The sequence below is a fragment of the Phyllobates terribilis genome, unplaced genomic scaffold (genome assembly GCF_046119375.1).
Source record: "Phyllobates terribilis strain yellow unplaced genomic scaffold, ASM4611937v1 Scaffold_3__8_contigs__length_932513732, whole genome shotgun sequence".
Classification (NCBI taxonomy): Eukaryota; Metazoa; Chordata; class Amphibia; order Anura; family Dendrobatidae; genus Phyllobates; species Phyllobates terribilis.
This window is the reverse complement of record NW_027362763.1, coordinates 258,784,753-258,805,983: the sequence shown is the minus strand read 5'-3', so window position 1 is coordinate 258,805,983 and position 21,231 is coordinate 258,784,753. Positions and strand designations below refer to the sequence as shown.

At 49.2% G+C, this 21,231-nt stretch overlaps 1 protein-coding gene across 1 annotated transcript in view; it reads left to right on the top strand.

The window, feature by feature from the left end:
* Positions 1-19,534: 19,534 nt before the first annotated feature.
* Positions 19,535-21,231, top strand: part of GPR149 (G protein-coupled receptor 149) — a 182,830-nt gene continuing 181,133 nt past the window's right edge. The window contains exon 1 of the mRNA XM_073674756.1: positions 19,535-20,845. Within this exon, the coding sequence (XP_073530857.1) occupies positions 19,913-20,845 (933 nt within the window). The 5' untranslated portion in view covers positions 19,535-19,912. The remainder of the gene's footprint in view (positions 20,846-21,231) is intronic.

The following is a 21,231-nucleotide window of genomic DNA, read 5'->3' as shown; positions in this document are numbered from 1 at the left end:
CTGTTTAACACTTAAAGGAAACCTGTCAATTCAGAAAATGCTACTTACCTGCAGATAAAGGGTTAATGTGCAGGTAATGCTGCCTGACCATCTTACTGAAAGTGCGGCTTCTGCCAGAAAATGTGCAGGGAATGCTGCCTGTTCCCCATGAGTGAAGCAACATAGAGATGAACAGGTGGCACACTGTGTGTGGTAAAATTCTTCTGCTTTATTCATGCAATCTTTAAAACAAGGATGTGGGGGAGCGGTTCATAGATCAGACTTTAGAACGACGAGTGACAAACACGCTTCCACGGGTCCAGGTATGAAGCGGTGTGGGAAGAAAGAGCACCTAAAAACAATAAGCTCCACCCCACTTGACGTCATAATGACACACCAATAACATACAAGGGAAACCATTAAAACAAGTGAAAAGGGAAATTACAGTTACAGGAATATCCAATTTTTCATTTAAACCTGGCAGACCCTGCGCACCAGAACGGATGATTCACCTGGCTTCTCTGCGAAGGAGTATTTTATTTAGGTTACCACCTGCCTGGTCATCTTACTGAAAGGACGGCTTCTGGCAGAAAATTAGCTTATTTCCCAGCTTTCAGTTATGGAGCGATTACAGTCATCGATCACACCTCTGCTCGCTCTGCAGTGAGTAATGGCACTGAGCACACCCCCGCACTTTGATTGACAGCTCACCCTTCACAGAGGCGCTGCAGAGCCAGTTGTCAATCAAAGTGTCGGGGTTGACCTTACAGTCTCCACTCACAGTATAGTGAGTGCTGCTGCGAACGATGACTGTAGCTGCTCCGTGCACTCCTCCATGTCTGAAAGATGGCAGCTCTCGAGAGGAAATAAGTTCATGTTATCCCAGTAGCTGACTTTCAGTAAGTCGGCCATGCAGCACTGTAACACTATTTGCCTGCAGATATACCCTATATCAGATTAAAAAGTGTTTTTCGAGATGACAGGTTCCCTTTAAAGGATAAAAGGTTAGCAAATGAATATTAGGTTAATATAAGTAATCGATTGAGATAACAAAAAGTGACAGGTTTCTAGTGTTGTAGGAGAAAAGCACTATATTGTTATTGGCTATTAATAATAATGCAGTAATGACTTGGTGAATGTTACCAACTGTTTACTATGTTTGGAAATCTCACGGTAATGGAATTTCCTGAATCCTTAACAAGTGTTAATGCACAAAAGTAAATACAGAACACAATGTGGCACTTGAGAAGTCATCCAACAAATACTGCCTGGCCCTAAGTGAAGTTTGCAGATATTTATATTGGAAATCCACCGTTGCTTGAAACTTCCTGCATTCTTTAATACCTTAGCATAATATATAATGCCTTCCAAATGCATTGTCTCATTATTTGTGTTCATTCAGTATTCAGCATTGTCCATTCTCTGTTACACTTCAGAATATATTTGCATTACATTGCAAACGTTCATAGGATTTCTTATTTCAGAATTATATGTAGGCTGGGTTCACACCACATACTGGTCCCTGCTCAGCACTCCATCAGGGGCTTCCATCTAATTACTTAAAATATTCTGACTCTCCCCAGATGGAGCCATAGACTTCAATAAGGTGAACTGAGTCTAAAATACAAGACTGTGGACTCCGTTTGACCTTCTTTCTGGCTGTAGACTGCAAGTGATATTGACAATTTTCTTTTTTTCTGCAAAAGTGACAGAAACAATTGCCAAATTTGGCTCACGATTTTATGTATAGGTATTAATATTAGCTAATTTTACATTTTGAGTGAAAATCCACTTTAAATTGTGAAAGTCTAATTATGAAAAACACGTACATGTTTCTAAATTCAAATTTTTAATATTCTCAATTTTAAAAGACAATCCAATTTACTGTAGCAGGTCTTCAACAATGTGTATCTCAGCAGTTAAAGTTAGTAGGGGACCACATGTATTTCTCATTAGTATTGGAGAATACTAGGGGGAAACTCATGCTGTGCTGTGAGCAGTTACTGGGAGGAATAAACTTCATTTTCTCCCAGGGATCCCCTTTCCAATACAGTAGCCGGGTATCTTCATAATGCTATTAACCTGCAGATTTGCCACATATCCACAGATAAATTAAGTGTTATCTGAACTGACAGGTTCTCTTTAAATAATAAAAAGATACATATTAATATGTACCCACTAGTGATGAGCGAGCATGATCGCCACTGCTCGGTACTCGCCCGAGCATCTCAGTACTCGAGATGCTCCGAGCTCGCCGAGTACCTTCGAGATGCTCGGGCGGGAGCTCGGGTTCCCGTCCTGCATGTCTGGCGCTATTTAGAGCACCAATCATGCAGGGATTGTCTGCAACTCACTGTAATGCCACAGCCATGGTGGTTGTGGCATTACAGTGATTGCCCAAATCGATGAGAACAGTGCTCACAGTGAAACATGAAAAGCCGGCAATTCAGCAGTGGCATACACCGGTACCCAACAATTTAGAACAGAAAGAATAGAGCATCACACATAGATTAGATAGATAGAAACATGTCAGTCACATATATAATAAGTACAGTGACAGTGTTGGATGCTGTACTTGTCATTTACTGTTAAAGGATTTATTAAAAAAAATAATAGTGTTTTCATGCACCTGTCTCCTTAAAAAAGCCGTCATCGGTACCCGACAATTTAGAACAGAAAGAATAGAGCATCACACATAGATTAGATAGAAACATGTCAGTCACATATATAATAAGTACAGTGATAGTGTTGGTTACTGTACTTGTCATTTAGTGTTAAAATAAAGGATTTATTAAAAAAAAAAATTGGCGTTTAGTCTCTAGCGGAGGTTAAGCAGACGGCTGGGGCAGATGTTTGAAGCCTGGGAAGGGGGTAATAACCACAGAGCTTCCCAGGCTACTAATATCAGCCCCCAGCTGAATACCTAGCCTTTACTAGCTATTAAAATGGGGGACCCAAAAAAAAATGACATGGGGTCCCCCCTATTTTAATAGCTAGCAAAGGCTAGGCAGACAGCTGGGGGCTGATATTAATAGCCCAGGAAGGGTGCCATGAATATTGGCCCCCTCCCAGGCAAGAAACACCAGCTGTCAGCCGCCCCAGAAATGGCGCATCCATAGGATGTGTCAATTCTGGCACTTAGCCTCGCTCTTCCCACTGCCCTGTAGCGGTGGCAGTGTGGTAATAGGGTTGGGGTTGATGTCAGCTTATAATGCCCGATGACATCAAGCCCAGGTTAGTAATGGAGAGGCGTCTATAAGACACCCCCATTACTAACCCCATAGCCAAAGTTAAAAAAAACACAAACACCCAGAATAAAGTACTTTAATTGAAATAAACACACAATTCTTTAATGTTCTAAATTAAACTCTACTTACCGTCACACCCATTCCAGCTGAAGCCAACGATCTCCTGCAATAAAAATAAAATAATAAACCAACCTCATCCTTACCTTTCCATGGTTCCCAGGACAGCTTCAGCTCTGCTACATCGAGATGACAGGCTGGACCGCAGCAGAATTCAGCCATCCAGCTTGCCATGCCGCAGACACTGAGAAGCTTCTCAGTGAAGCTCCTCAGTGTCTCGCTGTGACGGCATCCAGATGAGCCGAGTTCATGTCCAATGAGCTCAGCTCACCTCATGCACGTCACTGACAGCGTGGGAGAATTCTCCTGCGCATGCGGTGAGCGCAGGAGAATTCTCCCACGCTGGGACGGCATTCTGATGGCAGGCTTGATTTCAGCTGAGCGCTGCCATCCAGCTTGTCATACTTCATCCTTCTGCAGTGTCTCTGAAGGATGACAAGCTGGATGGCAGCGCTCAGCTGCGATCCAGCCTGTCATCAGAATGCCATCCCAGTGTGGGAGAATTCCCCTGCTCAAGTGCTGAGCGCAGGAGAATTCTCCCACGCTGGGATGGCATTGAGATGACAGGCTGGATCACAGCTGAGCGCTGCCATCCAGCATGCCATCCTTTATAGACACTGCAGAGCGCAGGCATGCTTGCGCTCTGCAGTGTCTCTGAAGGATGACAAGCTGGATGGCAGCGCTCAGCTGCGATCCAGCCTGTCATCTCAATGCCATACCAGCGTGGGAGAACTACTTCATTCTTCTGCAGTGTCTCTGAAGGATGACAAGCTGGATGGCAGCCTGTCATCTCGATGTAGCAGAGCTGAAGCTGTCCTGGGAACCAAGGATGGAAAGGGAAGCCCTTTTTTAAATTATTTCATGAATTTCATGAAATAATTAAAAAAAAATTGACGTGGGGCTTCGCCCTATTTTTGTGTCCAGCCAGGTACAACTAGGCAGCTGGGGGCTGGAATCTGCAGCGCAGGGAGGCCCAAGCTTTCTGGGCCCCCCCCCCGCTGCAAATTGCAGTCTGCAGCCACCCCGGAAAATGGCGCGTTCATAGAAGCGCCATCTTCTGGCGCTGTACCCAACTCATCCAGGGCCCTGGTGCGGTGGCTCACTGGCTAATAAAGGGGTTAGGGCCAGCTTGGTATTATCAGCTGGCCCTAAGCCCGAAATTCATGGGGTCACACCAATATTAGACATGACCGCCATGAATTTCTAGTAAAGTATTTAAAAAAACCACAACACCCAGAATAAAGTCCTTTAATTGAAATAAATACACATTCCTTTAATATTCTAAATTAAACTCTACATACCGTCACACCCATTCCAGCTGAAGCCAATGTCTTCTGCAATAAAAGAAAAATAATAAACCAACCTCATCCTTACCTTTCCATGGTTCCCAGGACAGCTTCAGCTCTGCTACATCGAGATGACAGGCTGGACCGCAGCAGAACGCTGCCATCCAGCTTGCCATGCCGCAGACACTGGGAAACTCCTCAGTGAAGCTCCTCAGTGTCTCGCTGTGGCGGCATCCAGATGAGCCGAGTTCATGTCCAATGAACTCAGCTCACCTCATGCACGTCACTGACAGCATGGGAGAATTCTTCTGCGCATGCGGTGAGCGCAGGAGAATTCTCCCACGCTGGGATGGCATTGAGATGACAGGCTGGATCGCAGCTGAGCGCTGCCATCCAGCTTGTCATCCTTCAGAGACACTGCAGAGCGCAAGCATGCCTGCGCTCTGCAGTGTCTATAAAGGATGGCATGCTGGATGGCAGCGCTCAGCTGCGATCCAGCCTGTCATCTCAATGCCATCCCAGCGTGGGAGAATTCTCCTGTGCTCAGCACTTGAGCAGGAGAATTCTCCCACGCTGGGATGACATTCTGATGACAGGCTGGATCGCAGCTGAGCGCTGCCATCCAGCTTGTCATCCTTCAGAGACACTGCAGAAGGATGAAGTATGACAAGCTGGATGGCAGCGCTCAGCTGAGATCCAGCCTGCCATCAGAATGCCATCCCAGCGTGGGAGAATTATCCTGCGCTCACCGCATGCGCAGGAGAATTCTCCCACGCTGTCAGTGACGTGCATGAAGCGAGCTGAGTTCATTGGACATGAACTCGGCTCATCTGGATGCCGTTACAGCAAGACACTGAGGAGCTTCACTGAGAAGCTTCTCAGTGTCTGCGGCATTGTAAGATGGATGGCAGCGTTCTGCTGCGATCCAGCCTGTCATCTCGATGTAGCAGAGCTGAAGCTGTCCTGGGAATCATGGAAAGGAAAGGATGAGGTTGGTTTATTATTTTATTTTTATTGCAGGAGATCGTTGGCTTCAGCTGGAATGGGCGTGGCGGTAAGTAGGGTTTAATTTAGAACATTAAAGTATTGTGTGTTTAGTTCAATTAAAGGACTTTATTCTGGGTGTTTGTGGGGGTTTTTAACTTTGACTATGTGGTTAGTAATGGGGGGTGTCTTATAGACGCCTCTCCATTACTCACCTGGGCTTGATGTCAGATGGCATTATAAGCTGACATCAACCCCAACCCTATTACCCCACTGCCACCGCTACAAGGCAGTGGGAAGAGCGAGGCTAAGTGCCAGAATTGGCGCAACCTATGGATGCGCCATTTCTGGGGCGGCTGACGGCTGGTGTTTCTAGCTTGGGAGGGGGCCAATATTCATGGCACCCTTCCTGGGCTATTAATATCAGCCCCCAGCTGTCTGCCTAGCCTTTGCTAGCTATTAAAATAGGGGGGACTCCATGTCATTTTTTGGGGGGGGTCCCCCATTTTAATAGCTAGTAAAGGCTAGGTATTCAGCTGGGGGATGATATTAGTAGCCTGGGAAGCTCCGTGGGTATTACCCCCTTCCCAGGCTTCAAACATCTGCCCCAGCCATCTGCTTAACCTCCGCTAGAGACTAAAATTACGGGGAACCCCACGATAATTTTTTTATTAATAAATCCTTTATTTTAACACTAAATGACAAGTACAGTAACCAACACTATCACTGTACTTATTATATATGTGACTGGAATGTTTCTATCTATCTAATCTATGTGTGATGCTCTATTCTTTCTGTTCTAAATTATCAGGTACCGATGATGAATTGCCGGCCGGCTTTTTTTAAAGAGACAGGTGCATGAAAACACTATTATTTTTTTTTAATAAATCCTTTAACAGTAAATGACAAGTAGAGTAACCAACACTATCACTGTACTTCTTATATATGTGACTGACATGTTTCTATCTATGTAATCTATGTGTGATGCTCTATTCTTTCTGTTCTATATTGTCGGGTACCGGTGAATGCCGCTGATGAATTGCCGGCCGGCTTTTTTAAAGAGACGGGTGCATGAAAATCGGAGGGCACTAGTGTGTTCCAAGTGCCCTGCTATGTTTTTCATGCACCCTCCTATATACCCTGCCTGCCTGTCTGCCTATATATTCTGCCTGCCTGACGTTTAATTGAGCATTTTTCCCATCGATTTGGGCAATTTTTGACCTTCTGAAGACCGCCGGGGGGGGACCGCCAGAAAAATGCTCGAGTTTCCCATAGACTTACATTGGGCTCGTTGCTCGGGTCGAACACCCGAGTATTCCAATGTGCTCGACCCCAGCTTCGAGCACCCGAGCATTTTAGTGCTCGCTCATCACTAGTACCCACACAACCATACTATCCAGAAGGTAACCCTGGCTATTAAGATTCTCCTCTCTGCCCTTAGTCCCCGACACATTGTGACAAACTTCCATCATGCCTTGGTCTGAAGACTGAAGAGACAGCCTAATAGCAGAAAGGAGCGCTGAGTAGCTGGCCCAGGGGCAGAGAGGAACGCTGTGGAGACAGATGAGACAGCCCAAGGGCAGAGAGGTACACTGAAGAGACAGCCTGAGAGCAGAGAGGAGCGGCAATGAGACGCCTGATGGCAGAGAGGAACGGCTGAGGGCAGACAGAAGTGCCGAAGAGACGGCCTGATGGCAGAGAGGAGCACTGAGGAGATGGCCTGAATGCAAAAAGGAACAAAATTATATCCAGCTCATGATAAGGGACATCTTGAAGGTGTTTGGAGCCCGGAGACGCCGCGTCAAGGCGTGGAACAATTGTAAAATGAAGATAATCCACCTCAACGAACCGTGAATAGGCTTTTATTCACACAACGCGCATAACAGAGGACAAGATCAGCAGTACAGTTAAAAGAAATGAGACATCAACACATTTTTTTTTTTTTTGCATAACAGCAAACCAGCAATGCACTGCTGGCAACTACAAATCTGCATAGCCCTATATATTCTGCTGTTGTCTCTGAATTTCTTCTAAGCTTTCACTGATATGAAACTGGATTGCAATGCAATCAAAGTGGAGCAGGGCTTGCACCACACGGGCACACACCCAAGACAAGACAAGACTGCACAGAGCAGTCACATTGGCAGAGACAACACTTCAACAGAGCAGGGGCTTCTCTTCTGCTATGCTCTGTTGACTGAGCATGACTGCCGACGTCATGCTAATTGACAGCTGGCTCCCAGCAGCCTAACTTTGTGGAGTTGGTTGTCAATCAACATCCCTGTCTAATCCCAACTTGCACAAACTACTGAAACCCTAATGCTGAGCCGTTGCTGCCGTATGTGTGCCTATTAGTGCACCTGCTGTTTTGCACAATAACAGCACTCCTCTTACTGTTCCACATAGTAATGGCCACCACTGTGCCCCTTACATAGTAATAATGCTTCCTTTGTGCCCTCTAGATGGTAAAATTTCTCCCTGGAAAATACTAATGTCCTGTGAAAATGGCCTAGAAAACAGTATCTACATTTTTCCCCAAGAAAGTAATATTTCCCCATGTGCACCTTTGATGGTCACAATATTCTTTAACAATAATGCTTCTTAAGTGCCCACTTAACAATTAATAATGTCCCCTGAGTCCTCCCATGTACAGCTTTTCTATACAGTATGATGGGCCCACAGCCCCAATATACACAGTATAATGCCCCCACAGCTCCCTTATACACAGTATGATGTCCCCACTGCTACTTTATATACAGTATGATGGGCCCACAGCTCCCCTATACAGAATATAATGCCCTCACAACTCCTCTATACACAGCATAATGAGCCAACAGCTCCTCTATACACAGTATGATGGGCCTAGAGCTCCAATATACACAGAATAATAGGCCGACAGCTCCCCTATTTAGCACTGCTGGCATCCATGCTTAAGTGTCCCCTTTTTCCCCAGGCAGGGGCACCAATTTACTCACTGCCCCATCCCTCAGCGTGGCCCCCAGCATGCTCCTGCTTCCTTGTTCCATTGTGCGCGCCGCCGCAGTCCCAGCAGCACACCTAGTATGTGCGTGCGTGAGCTTCCTCATTCTTAAAGAGGCAGTGCGCGCAATATGCTAAATGCTCTCAGCTGGTTGCTGAGAGGCATTAAGCATAAGTAAAACACGTGCAAAAGTCACCAAGCAATGAGTTCAATCATTAATTAGCAAGTTGTACTGCTAGTGAGTTGTGAGGTCCCCTACTGCCGGACACCACCCTCGAGTGGTACCTGGCAGCTACCAAGCCTGACTTCACCACTAGAGGTTCCAGTGAACACCAAGATAGCTGCTTAGTTACGCCCCTCTAGACCCCACAAATCCATGTGTGCCACTGGTGGGCACATCACCCTATACATGGTATTATGTCCTCACTAGTGTTGAGCGATACCTTCCGATATCAGGAAATATCGGATCGGATTGGCTCGGGCCGATACTCAAAAAGTATCGGATATCGCCGATTCCGATACCGGAAACCAATGCAAGTCAATGGGACACAAATATCGGAATGAAAATAAACCCTTTCTTTCCTTGTAGGTTAATTCTACATGAAGGAAAACAACTAACAATAATGTAGAATGTATTGGGGGAGGTGGTTGTGACGCGCCCCCTGGGCCTGTGCTGTGCAGGGGGATACCCGGAGCCGGGCCTTCTGTAAGATGCTGGGGGTTGTAGTCTCCGTGTGGCGGCGACCCGGTCCGTGCCCAGGGCGGTCAAACCAGTGGCAGTCTATTGGTATTGTAATTGTCTGACTACGCCACCCGTGGATTGCGGTCAGTGGGGACCGCCGCTGCGCTGCAGACCGCTGAGGCTGATGTAGTTTGCGCAGCCGAGTATGGAATAACTCCCCACGGGAGAAGTATTGCCTCAGGGCAGCTAGTGTGAATGCTGGGAATGATGGTGTGAGCGTCCCAGTACTGATGGTGCTGGTGCGGCGATGAAACACAGAGACTTGTAATTACAGTTTCCAATGCTTTACTCAAGGTTGTTATTCTGGTCACTTGTGCACATGAGGGACCGCCTGAGCCGTGCTGCGTTCACCAGGCAAGGGACTCAACCAACTCCCAGGCAATTCCAGAGCGTGGCACAGGGCTCCCTTCCTTTCCTTTCTCTGGCCGTCCCCACCAGTGACCCACCTTTGTCCAGCTCCCTCGGGCCTTCTGTTGGCGAAACCTCTCTCCGGTTTCCCTGACCCTATGCGGTATGCTTTCCTGGTGGATGTAGTGAGGGGTCGCACCAAGATGTGGTAACAACCTCCGGTCTTTGGCTGAGGAATCTGTTGCCTCCACCAATTTGGGTTCCGGTACCCTGTTCTGCCAACCCTTCACCCTGTATCTCCTGGGCATATGGGGTTCCTTCTGTCCTCGTGTCTCTGGGCCTTTCTCTGTGTTCCTTGCTTCCTTTCTCCTCTGTTCCAGTTCCTTTCTTACTTTCCTTTCCGTTCCTTCTCCTCTCTCTTTCTGCTGTTTCTGGCCTCCACTCCAGGCCTGCCTCTGGAGCTGGGCCCAGACAGAGCCACAGCTCCCTGTCAGCCCTCTCTGACTGAACTCCTCTCTGAACTGAACACTGTCCTAAGATCGTGCCCACCTTAAATACCTCCCTTTATGTGTGAGCCCAGGTGACTAGCAACCAATGGGCTCCTACCTATGCCCAGAGACCCACCCCTATCTGCTCCTACACCACTGGGTATTCCACCCCCCGCCCCACTCCAGCCAGGGACAGATGCTGTCGTGCCTGCACTTCTGTCTAGTGGGAGCACCGTTGACCTGTCCCTCGGAAATGGGGTGTGTGTGGTGCATGTGTAGCGCCCCGAGGGCTCGGCCGCTACAGGGGTATTGCACCTCAGACCAGAGGTGTGATATTCCACTCCCGGTTAAGGATGGAGAATGGACCAGGGCTCAGTTAGCTGCATGCAGCACACACATCCCATTTCCGAGGGACAGCTCAACGGTGCTCCCACTAGACAGAAGTGCAGGCACGACCGACCATGTCCCTGCTGGAGTGGGGAGGGAGGGGTGGAACACCCAGTGCTGTAGGGGCAGATAGGGGGCAGTTCCTGAGTGTAGGAAGGAGCCCATTGGTTGCTGGTCACCTGGGCTCATGGCTAGAGGGAGGTATAAAAGGTGGGCACCATCTTAGATCGAGGTTCGTTCGTTCTGTGGAGAGGAGAAGACAGGGAGCAGCAGCTCAGGCTGAGTGCTGCTCCAGAGGCAGGCCTAGGGAAGAGGCCGGAGCCTGAGAGGAGAAGCAGAAGTGGGCCTAGAGAAGAGGCCGAGGAGGAGGTGAAGGGGAGCTGAGATTCTAGCTCATCTCAGCTCCAAGAGAAAGGAACAGAAGCAGAAAGGAACTGCAAAGAAGGAGAGACAGAGAAACAGAAGGGCTCAGGAAGAAGAAGGTGGAAGGGACCCTAAGAACCCACGAGAATCCAGGGTGCAGGGTCAGGCAGATTAAGGGTACCGGATCCCAAGTTGGTTGAGGAGAAACAACCCTCAGCCAAAGACCGGTCGTCGTGATCATATATTGGTGCGACACCTCATCAGACCTGCTAGGAAGGCACCATATAGGACAGCGGAGGACGGGGCCCACGTTTAACCGCACAGGTCCGCGGCAGCTGGACAAAAGTGGGTCACTGGTGAGGCAGGCCAGAGAAAGGATAAAAGGGGGTCCTGTGCCATGCTCCTGAACTGCCTGGGAGTTGACCGAGCCCCACACCTGGTGGACGCAGCACGGCTCGGGCAGTCATTGCCAGCTGAAATGACTTGGATATTAACCGTGAGTAAAGACGCTGGACTGCAGTACGTTGTCTGTGTGCTTTTTCGCTTCTCCGGCACCACCGGTACTGGGACTCTCACTACCATCACTCCCAACATCCACTACACTGCCCTGGGGCTGCACTCTTCCCGTGGGGAGTCACATCACCTCAGCTGCACCCATCATCAGCCCCAGCGGACTGCCTTGCAGCGGCGGTTCCTAATAACCGCAATCCACGGGTGGCGTAGTCGGACATTATCTAAAGCACGTAGCAGACTACCATTGGCCTGACCACCCTGAGCCGCGGGACCGGGCCGCCACTACTACTACCCCCATCGTTCCCCTATCGCCCGGATCCGCGTGCCCCACGGCCCAGGGGGCGAGTCAGCTTTGGCGTAGTCGGCAGGATCGTGACCAACCCGCCACAAACGGGTATTGCGTGCCTGAAGAGAATTACACATGTACCTTAAAAAGAAGTTTCCCGCCGTCCGGAGTCGTTTCCCGCCATCCGGAGCCGATTCCCGCCATCAGACGCCATCTTGGACCGTTTCCCGCCATCTTCATCCGTCTTTCCCGCCCTGGCAGAGCGGACGCCATTATGGACGCACCAAAAGACAGCAGGAAGCCACCTCCCATCGTGGGCCAGGTCCCAGAATGGCGCCAAAGAAGGAGCCCGCCCCCACCAGTTGTGGGTGCAGCGGTGGAGATGTCCATCAACGTGGGGGGGCTGCCCCTGAGAGTGATTGTCAGCAGAATGCCCCGGGACCACCCCCTCTGGGGGCAGAAAGAGAAGAAAACTGTGGGGCAGGGCGCAGTCTGGAGGAGTCTGGCCAGGCCGCACCCTGAGATGGAGGGGGAAATCAGTGCCGGTACCCTGGTAAAGGGCCTGCTGCAAGCAACACCACCATGCAGCCTCACCGAGCTGTTAGCCCATCTCGCCAAGGAGGATCCCGAATACACACGGGCGGCGCTGGAAGAACTGGACCGGAGGATGGTCCGGGCGCAGCAAGAAGTGATCGCCGGATGGAAGAAGGAAGTAGCCCGGCGGGCTGTGATCCTGCAGCCGAAGGCGCCAGCAACAAACAGCGCACCAGCCAGTAAGGGCCGAGCGGAGGACGACGCCGCGGAGGAGGCCGCGACAGCAGAGACAGGTAACGGAGACGCCCCTGCACTGAATCCTAGGGCCGCCGACCTGCCCCTGCACCCCGTCGCGGAGCCCAACGCACCGGGACCCGCCGTCGACACCGTGCCCTCACCGCCATCAACCGGCCCCCAGGCCGTCGACGCTGCCAGTGAGCCCCGCCCCACGCCGTGCCCTCTGACCCCGGACGTGCTCAGCCAACCGCCACCGCAGGCCCGGCCGCAAGGCCCTGCACTCCCGGGCGCCGCTGTCCTGACGGAACCTCCTGCGCCAGCTGTGCCACCCTTGGGAGCAACCAGAAAATGACCAGCACGGGCCTGGTCGCAAGGTCCCGTGCCCCCGGGCGCCACCAACTCACCTGCGCCCCTTGCTGCTGCAGTATCACCACTGGGCGCGGATCTTTTTGCACAGCACACCACTCCGGATGGGCTGCCTTTCATCTGGCCCCCCGAATTCGTCAACCCCCGCTTCCGGAAGAGCCCGTCCGCGGAGATCGAAGTACCCTCTGAGCCCCTCATACCTGCTCCAGCGCCTCAAGAAATCCCCCAGCTGCCATTAGAAGATGCCCAGTTTGAATGGGACCCCACAGGGGAGGACCTGATGGGGTTCACGAAGGAAAAACGAGCGAGCGCAGCCGAGTGGCGAGAGGCCTGCCGCCAACAGCTGGAGATGTTTGAAAAGGAGCAGCGCGAGCGGCGGGTGAAGCAAGAAAAGCTGCAGGTTCAGAGTGCGGAGCAGAAAATGAAGGCGCGGCGAGATCCCCGAACTGCCCGCAGACCCCGAGTCACCGGGACTGTGGTGAAGTTCCAGATGGAGCGCGGCTGGGGCTTCATCCGAGACCCCGAGACCATCAGTGACGTGTTTGTGACCAGGAGAGATGTGGAGAGTCACCTACCGGAAGGCCATCGTGGGCGGGATCTATTCCCAGGCGATGTGGTGTCTTATACCCGACACCAAGGCGTGAAGGGGTGGTACGCCCTACACGTCCGCCGAGTAGTGGAGGAGGAGGAACAGCACTACTCGGACGCTGAGTACCAGGAGGGCCCGGACGGGCCTGAAGATCCGTATGAGGAGGAAGAAGGAGCGTCGCAAAGACACCGTTACCAGTGAACGGTCAAGTGGCATTGTAAATAGTTACCCGTAAGGGTGCAACGGAACTGTGTGGGACTGTTACAGAGTGAAGTGTGGTCCCAGTTGGGACTGATATAGAACTGTGTGAACGTTATCCCCTATCCCCTAAGTAGCCAGGCTGAGGACTGTGAGCAGCCATTCCCCTATCCCCACCGGCCGAGGACTGGGAACGGCCAATCCCTTGTATATAGTTGCGCTTCCTAAAGCGCCCCCTACTGGTTTTATAAAAGAACTGCAACGTCTACCTCAAGACAAGTTCGCTAGAGTGTTGCACCTTTAAGAAGAATGAACACCTGGTCGCAAGTTGCACCGCGACCGTGAACCAAGAATACAAGGATGTGCTTTAATTAAAAATGTTTTAGATTTTATATGCTGCTAAATAGTAATGTGAAAGTTTTCTATAATGTTTTATACAAAAAAGTTCCGGAAGTATTGAAAAAGTTTTCTATAATGTCTAGTGAAAAGAAAAGTATGTCCCATAAAGGGAACTGAACCGTATTGTCTGTTTCTAAATGTGAAAAGTTTTAAAAAAAAGGTTTGCATGTCCTGTATTTAACTGTTTTTGCTCTTTTCCAGCCCGAGGACGTGCTGTGCTTTACCAGGGGGGAATGTAGCGCCCCGAGGGCTCGGCCGCTACAGGGGTATTGCACCTCAAACCAGAGGTGTGATATTCCACTCCCGGGTAAGGATGGAGAATGGACCAGGGCTCAGTTAGCTGCATGCAGCACACACACCCCATTTCCGAGGGACAGCTCAACGGTGCTCCCACTAGACAGAAGTGCAGGCACGACCGACCATGTCCCTGCTGGAGTGGGGAGGGAGGGGTGGAACACCCAGTGCTGTAGGGGCAGATAGGGGGCGGTTCCTGAGTGTAGGAAGGAGCCCATTGGTTGCTGGTCACCTGGGCTCATGGCTAGAGGGAGGTATAAAAGGTGGGCACCATCTTAGATCGAGGTTCGTTCGTTCTGTGGAGAGGAGAAGACAGGGAGCAGCAGCTCAGGCTGAGTGCTGCTCCAGAGGCAGGCCTAGGGAAGAGGCCGGAGCCTGAGAGGAGAAGGAGAAGTGGGCCTAGAGAAGAGGCCGAGGAGGAGGTGAAGGGGAGCTGAGATTCTAGCTCATCTCAGCTCCAAGAGAAAGGAACAGAAGCAGAAAGGAACTGCAAAGAAGGAGAGACAGAGAAACAGAAGGGCTCAGGAAGAAGAAGGTGGAAGGGACCCTAAGAACCCACGAGAATCCAGGGTGCAGGGTCAGGCAGATTAAGGGTACCGGATCCCAAGTTGGTGGAGGAGAAACAACCCTCAGCCAAAGACCGGTCGTCGTGATCATATATTGGTGCGACACCTCATCAAACCTGCTAGGAAGGCACCATATAGGACAGCGGAGGACGGGGCCCACGTTTAACCGCACAGGTCCGCGGCAGCTGGACAAAAGTGGGTCACTGGTGAGGCATGCCAGAGAAAGGATAAAAGGGGGTCCTGTGCCATGCTCCTGAACTGCCTGGGAGTTGACCGAGCCCCACACCTGGTGGACGCAGCACGGCTCGGGCAGTCATTGCCAGCTGAAGTGACTTGGATATTAACCGTGAGTAAAGACGCTGGACTGCAGTACGTTGTCTGTGTGCTTTTTCGCTCCTCCGGCACCACCGGTACTGGGACTCTCACTACCATCACTCCCAACATCCACTACACTGCCCTGGGGCTGCACTCTTTCCGTGGGGAGTCACATCACCTCAGCTGCACCCATCATCAGCCCCAGCGGACTGCCTTGCAGCGGCGGTTCCTAATAACCGCAATCCACGGGTGGCGTAGTCGGACATTATCTAAAGCACGTAGCAGACTACCATTGGCCTGACCACCCTGAGCCGCGGGACCGGGCCGCCACTACTACTACCCCCATCGTTCCCCTATCGCCCGGATCCGCGTGCCCCACGGCCCAGGGGGCGAGTCACATGCAACTTACTGAGCCCTAGTCCACACTCCATCCTTACCCGGGAGTGGAATATCACACCTCTGGTTTGAGGTGCAATACCCCTGTAGCAGCCGAGCCCTCGGGGTGCTACAGTTACCCAAATCGATGGGAACAGTGCTCACAGTGAAACATGAAAAGCCGGCAATTCAGCAGCGGCATACACCGGTACCCGACAATTTAGAACAGAAAGAATAGAGCTTCACACATAGATTAGATAGATAGAAACATGTCAGTCACATATATATGAAGTACAGTGACAGTGTTATTTACTGTACTTGTCATTTAGTGTAAAGGATTGTAGTGTATGCCGTCACAGCCAGACACTGCAAAGCGCAAGCAAGCCTGCGCTTCTCAGTGTCTGCGGGATGACAGGCTGGATGGCAGCGTTCTGCTGCGGTCCAGCCTGTCATCTCGATGTAGCAGAGCTGAAGCTGTCCTGGGAACCATGGAAAGGTAAGGATGATGTTGCTTTATTATTTTACTTTTATTGCAGAAGACATTGGCTTCAGCTGGAATGGGCGTGATGGTAAGTATGGTTTAATTTAGAACAATAAAGAATTGTGTCTTTATTTCAATTAAAGGACTTTATTCTGGGTGTTTGTGTTTTTTTTTTTAACTTTGACTATGGGGTTAGTAATGGGGGTGTCTTATAGACGCCTCTCCATTACTAACCTGGGCTTGATGTCAGCTGGCATTATAAGCTGACATCAACCCCAGCCCTATTACCCCCTGCCACCGCTACAGGGCAGTGGGAAGAGCGAGGCTAAGTGCCAGAATTGGCGCATCCTGTGGATGCGCCATTTCTGGGGCGGCTGACGGCTGGTGTTTCTAGTCAGGGAGGGGGCCAATATTCCTGGCACCCTTTCTGAGCTATTAATATCAGCCCCCAGCTGTCTGCCTAGCCTTTGCTAGCTATTAAAATAGGGGGACCCCACGTAATTTTTTTTGGGGGGCCCCCCATTTTAATAGCTAGTAAAGGCTAGGTATTCAGCTGGGGGCTGATATCAGTAGCCTGGGTATTACCCCCTTCCCAGGCTTCAAACATCTGCCCCAGCTGTCTGCTTAACCTCCGCTAGAGACTAAAATTATGGGGAACCCCACGCCAATTTTTTTTTAAATAAATCCTTTATTTTAACACTAAATGACAAGTACAGTAAGCAACACTGTCACTGTACTTCTTATATATGTGGCTGACATGTTTCTATCTATCTAATCTATGTGTGATACTCTATTCTTTCTATTCTAAATTGTCGGGTACCGCTGCTGAATTGCCGGCCGGCTTTTTTTAAGAGACGGTGCATGAAAACAATATTATTTTTTTTAATAAATCCTTTACACTAAATGACAAGTACAGTAAGCTGAGCGCTGCCATCCAGCTTGTCATCCTTCAGAGACACTGCAGAGCGCAGGCATTATGGGAACTTCCGATTCCGGTATTCGATATTCTAAAAGTATCAGAACTCAGTATCGGAACTCCGATACCGCAAATATCGGTCGATACCCGATATTTCAGTATCGGAATGCTCAACACTAGTCCTCACAGCTCCCCTATACACAATATAATGGGCCCACAGCTTCCCTATACAGAGTATAATGCTCTCACAGCTCCCCTATACACACTGGGCCAACATCTCCCTTACACAGAGTATGATGTCCCCACACCTACTCTGTATACAGTATGATGGGCTCTCGTCTCCCCTATGCACAATATAATGCTCCCACAGCCCCTCTTTACACAGTATAATGGGCTAACATGTCACCTGCACACAGTATGATGGGCCCACAACTCCCCTAAACCACAGTATGATAAGCCCACATCTCCCCCATACACAGTATAATGGACCAACAGCTCCACTATACACAGCTTAATGTCCCTACAGCTCCCCTATGCACAGTATGGTGGACCCAAAGTTCTACTATACACAATACTGTGGGCCCACAGCTACACTATACACAGTATGATACCCTCACAGTCAGTTCCTATATATAGTATGATGTCCCCACTGCTGCCCCAAAACACAGTATAATGACCCCCGCAGTAGCCCTCACACTGTATAATGGCCCCCACAGTAGAATGTACCCTGTATAATGACCCTCACACTGCATAATGGCCTCCAAAGTAGTCCCCACACTTTTTGATGTTCCTCACTGTAGCCCTCAAACTGCATAATGGTCCCTTCATTAGCTCCCACATTGTATGATTACCCCCACAGTAGGCCTCAAACTGTATAATGGCCCCCACAGTAGCCCCCAAACTGTATAATGGCCCCCACACTGTATAATGGCACCCACAGTAATACCCATACTGTATAATGGCCCGAACAGTAGTCCCCACACTGTATAATGGCCCCCACACTGTATAATGGCACCCACAGTAATACCCATACTGTATAATGGCCCGAACAGTAGTCCCCACACTGTATAATGGCCCCCACACTGTATAATGGCACCCACAGTAATACCCATACTGTATAATGGCCCCCACAGTAGCCCCCAAACTGTATAATGGCCCCCACACTGTATAATGGCACCCACAGTAATACCCATACTGTATAATGGCCCGAACAGTAGTCCCCACACTGTATAATGGCCCCCGCATTAGCTCCCACACTGTAGGATTGCCCCCCACAGTAAGCCCAAAACTGTATAATTGCCCCCTACGCTGTAAAATGGTCCCCACATTTTACTCCCCACAGATGTCCATACAATGCCCTAAACACACTGTATGAGAGTCCCCCACACTGTATGATGTCCCAACAGTCCACCACAAGTTTTAAATTAAAATAAAAAAAATCATATACTCACCTAATTCAGGATCCTGACAAGTCCACCAGCAAGACCTGGGCAGACCAAAGTGCTAATGTCATAGCGCTGACCAATGAACAGGACATCAGAGTCACCAGGCCGGGACTCTGACGTCCTATGCATGTGCCCCCTCGGCCACAGCATCTCCCTGCTGTTCTGTAGACTGTAGGCATAAAGTGACATACTGTCTACGGAATGGAGAGCAGTAGTGCAGGGAGATCATGTCTCACTGCTCTACCACACAGCTTAACCATATCGGCGTGCTTCGGACGCCGATATAGTTAACAGTAGCAGTAGCTTCGGGTGGGCCTCTGTCCCTTCCCCCATCCTTCCTGATATCTATAATACTCCTCTAACTCCTTCTTAATCACCTACTTGGAGCAGTATTGTAAGCATCTACAGGACCATACCCTGTATCCCAGGCTATGACTGTAATTGTCACCACTTTACAGATTACAGTGAATGCAGCTGATGAACCATATCAGAATTATGGGCTGTAGACATGTATCACTTAATCACTTATAATCATAATCATTTATTATGGTTTTGCAATGTGTCTGTAAAATATATTGTCTGTCTGAGATTTTTTAATAAGCTGTCCAGAAAAATAAAAAGTCAAGTTGGCAACCCTGTCTCCATAACTCATCTGGCTTGTTAAGCAGTGCTGCAATAAATGACAGAATGTAACCTGTTGATCACTGCAATAATCACTGTCAGATGTCCCGCAAGCCGCCCGTCCACCATAGAAATGCATCTTGTAATCAGACAGTGATAATGGGATTCACTGATATATTTCTACAATATTTGTCATTTACCACCACAGGATTTATCTGGGAGATGCTTCCGAATATCTGAAATAAAGTAGAATTATTTAAAAATCATTAGAATTTTTTTTTTTAAATAAAGAGTCTGATTATAAAAGATTCAGTGACAGAAGCCGTACAGAGCCGAACAGTTGTACAAAGAAGCTCCAGTAATTTTCTGAGAGAAGATTGCGTACATCATCATCCTCGTGCTTCTAGTTCTCTTCCTATTGAGAGCCGTGGGCAAACTCCACCCTCCTGCAGCTCCGAACAGACTGATTCAAAGAACATCTCACTCTACAACCATCCTCACTGAGGATCCTATCCACTCCTCAGCCCTCTCCACATCTCATCTCCTCATGTTGTGCGGGATGTCTGAGTAATGGATGGAGATGCTTCTTCCTTCCCCTGGCCATCCTGAACCTGACAGCTGCGGATGCTTCCGTAGGGCACGGTGCATTTCACAGGAGTTCAGCTCTTGAGCACACTTCTCGAGGATCTAATCTGCAGCCTAAATGGAACTTTTACTACAGTGAAGGCTCAGAAAGCAAAGTTTAGAAAATGGTCATACATCACCTTCAGAAGGAAATTGAAGGACCTGTGGAGTAGTATGGATGCCTCTATTCCCGTAACCTATATACAATAAGAGAATATACAATCTAAAGCAATGTCGGTTCCAACAACTCTTCTGTATGCAAACAGCACCAGTACAAGTACAGAGACACCAAAGTCCCCGGCGACTAGTAATATATTTCTTTTTTGTCTTACATTGACACTGACGTTAATTGTGTTGGTGAACAGCCTTTATTCCCTGGTGTCCTTGGTGAAGATAAAGAACCGGTCTGCGCTGTCTATGTTAGTGGCTTCCTTATGTGTGGACGACTTTCTCTGTGTGGTACCGGCGTCCATCTTCATGGTAAAACAATGGACTAATAATCCACTTTCTCATCCCCTGTGCACGGCCGCAGCTTTCATCTACCTGTTTCAGGGAGTATCAAGCAATTTAAAGGCATCTATAATAATTTCCTATAACTTCTGCACAGTTTCCAAACCAGCAAACTATGAAACTACCAGAATGCCTCCTAAGATATCATGGGCGATTGCCAGCTCATGGCTTGTTAGTTTGACAATAAGTGCTTTTCCTTTTTGTGGTTGGGGTGCTTACAGTGCCACGTCTTGGGGATGCCTTATAGACTGCACCAGCTCTTACGTGCTCTTTTTATTTGCATTTTACTCTTTCTGTTTTTGCGTTCTGACTGTCTTCTCCGTCCCTCTCACCCACCAGTTGCTTTGCTCGGATAACCAGGAACAGCTTTTCTATTTCAGTTATAGAGATATTGCGAAAGGTTATTTAACCCCAAATACACCTTTGGGCAGCAACGCCTCGTCTATGTCTCCAGATAACCTTGCTGGTAAAACCTTGAAGAATTTCAATGAGACGTGTGTGAGCTCAGATGCGGTCTACAAGAAGAGTGTGGGCGACGATCGCCACTGTCCAAGCTCCATGAGAGGTAGCAGGAGCGTGACCGTGCTCTATGCTCAGAAGCGCTTTTCCCTGATACTTGCTCTGGCTAAAGTCATTCTCTGGCTTCCGATCATGGTAAAAGCATGCTCTTTCATACTGCAATATATAGCTTCATTATTCTCTATGCATGTCTAAGCATTTTTTCGCATTTGCTATTAAGATATGGAATAGAGAGTAGAAGTGATGAACCTACTGATTCTGTGAACAGATGCGGCTATGACAGGGTTAAATGCTTGCTGTATGCAACTCTGTAACGTTCATTGAAAGTAAAAGCCTTTTATTGCTTTTTTTTTTTTAATGTGTCGGCAACCTCGACATGTCACAAAGGCATTGCTCTGACAGTGAACTGCGGGAAATATATGTTTTATTAAGTCAGAGATGGCTGCAGTGCTACATATTAATATGAGCAGATGTTTCTGTAGAGGAAAAGGTTAAAGAGGAGTAGAGTTAGCCTGGCTCCA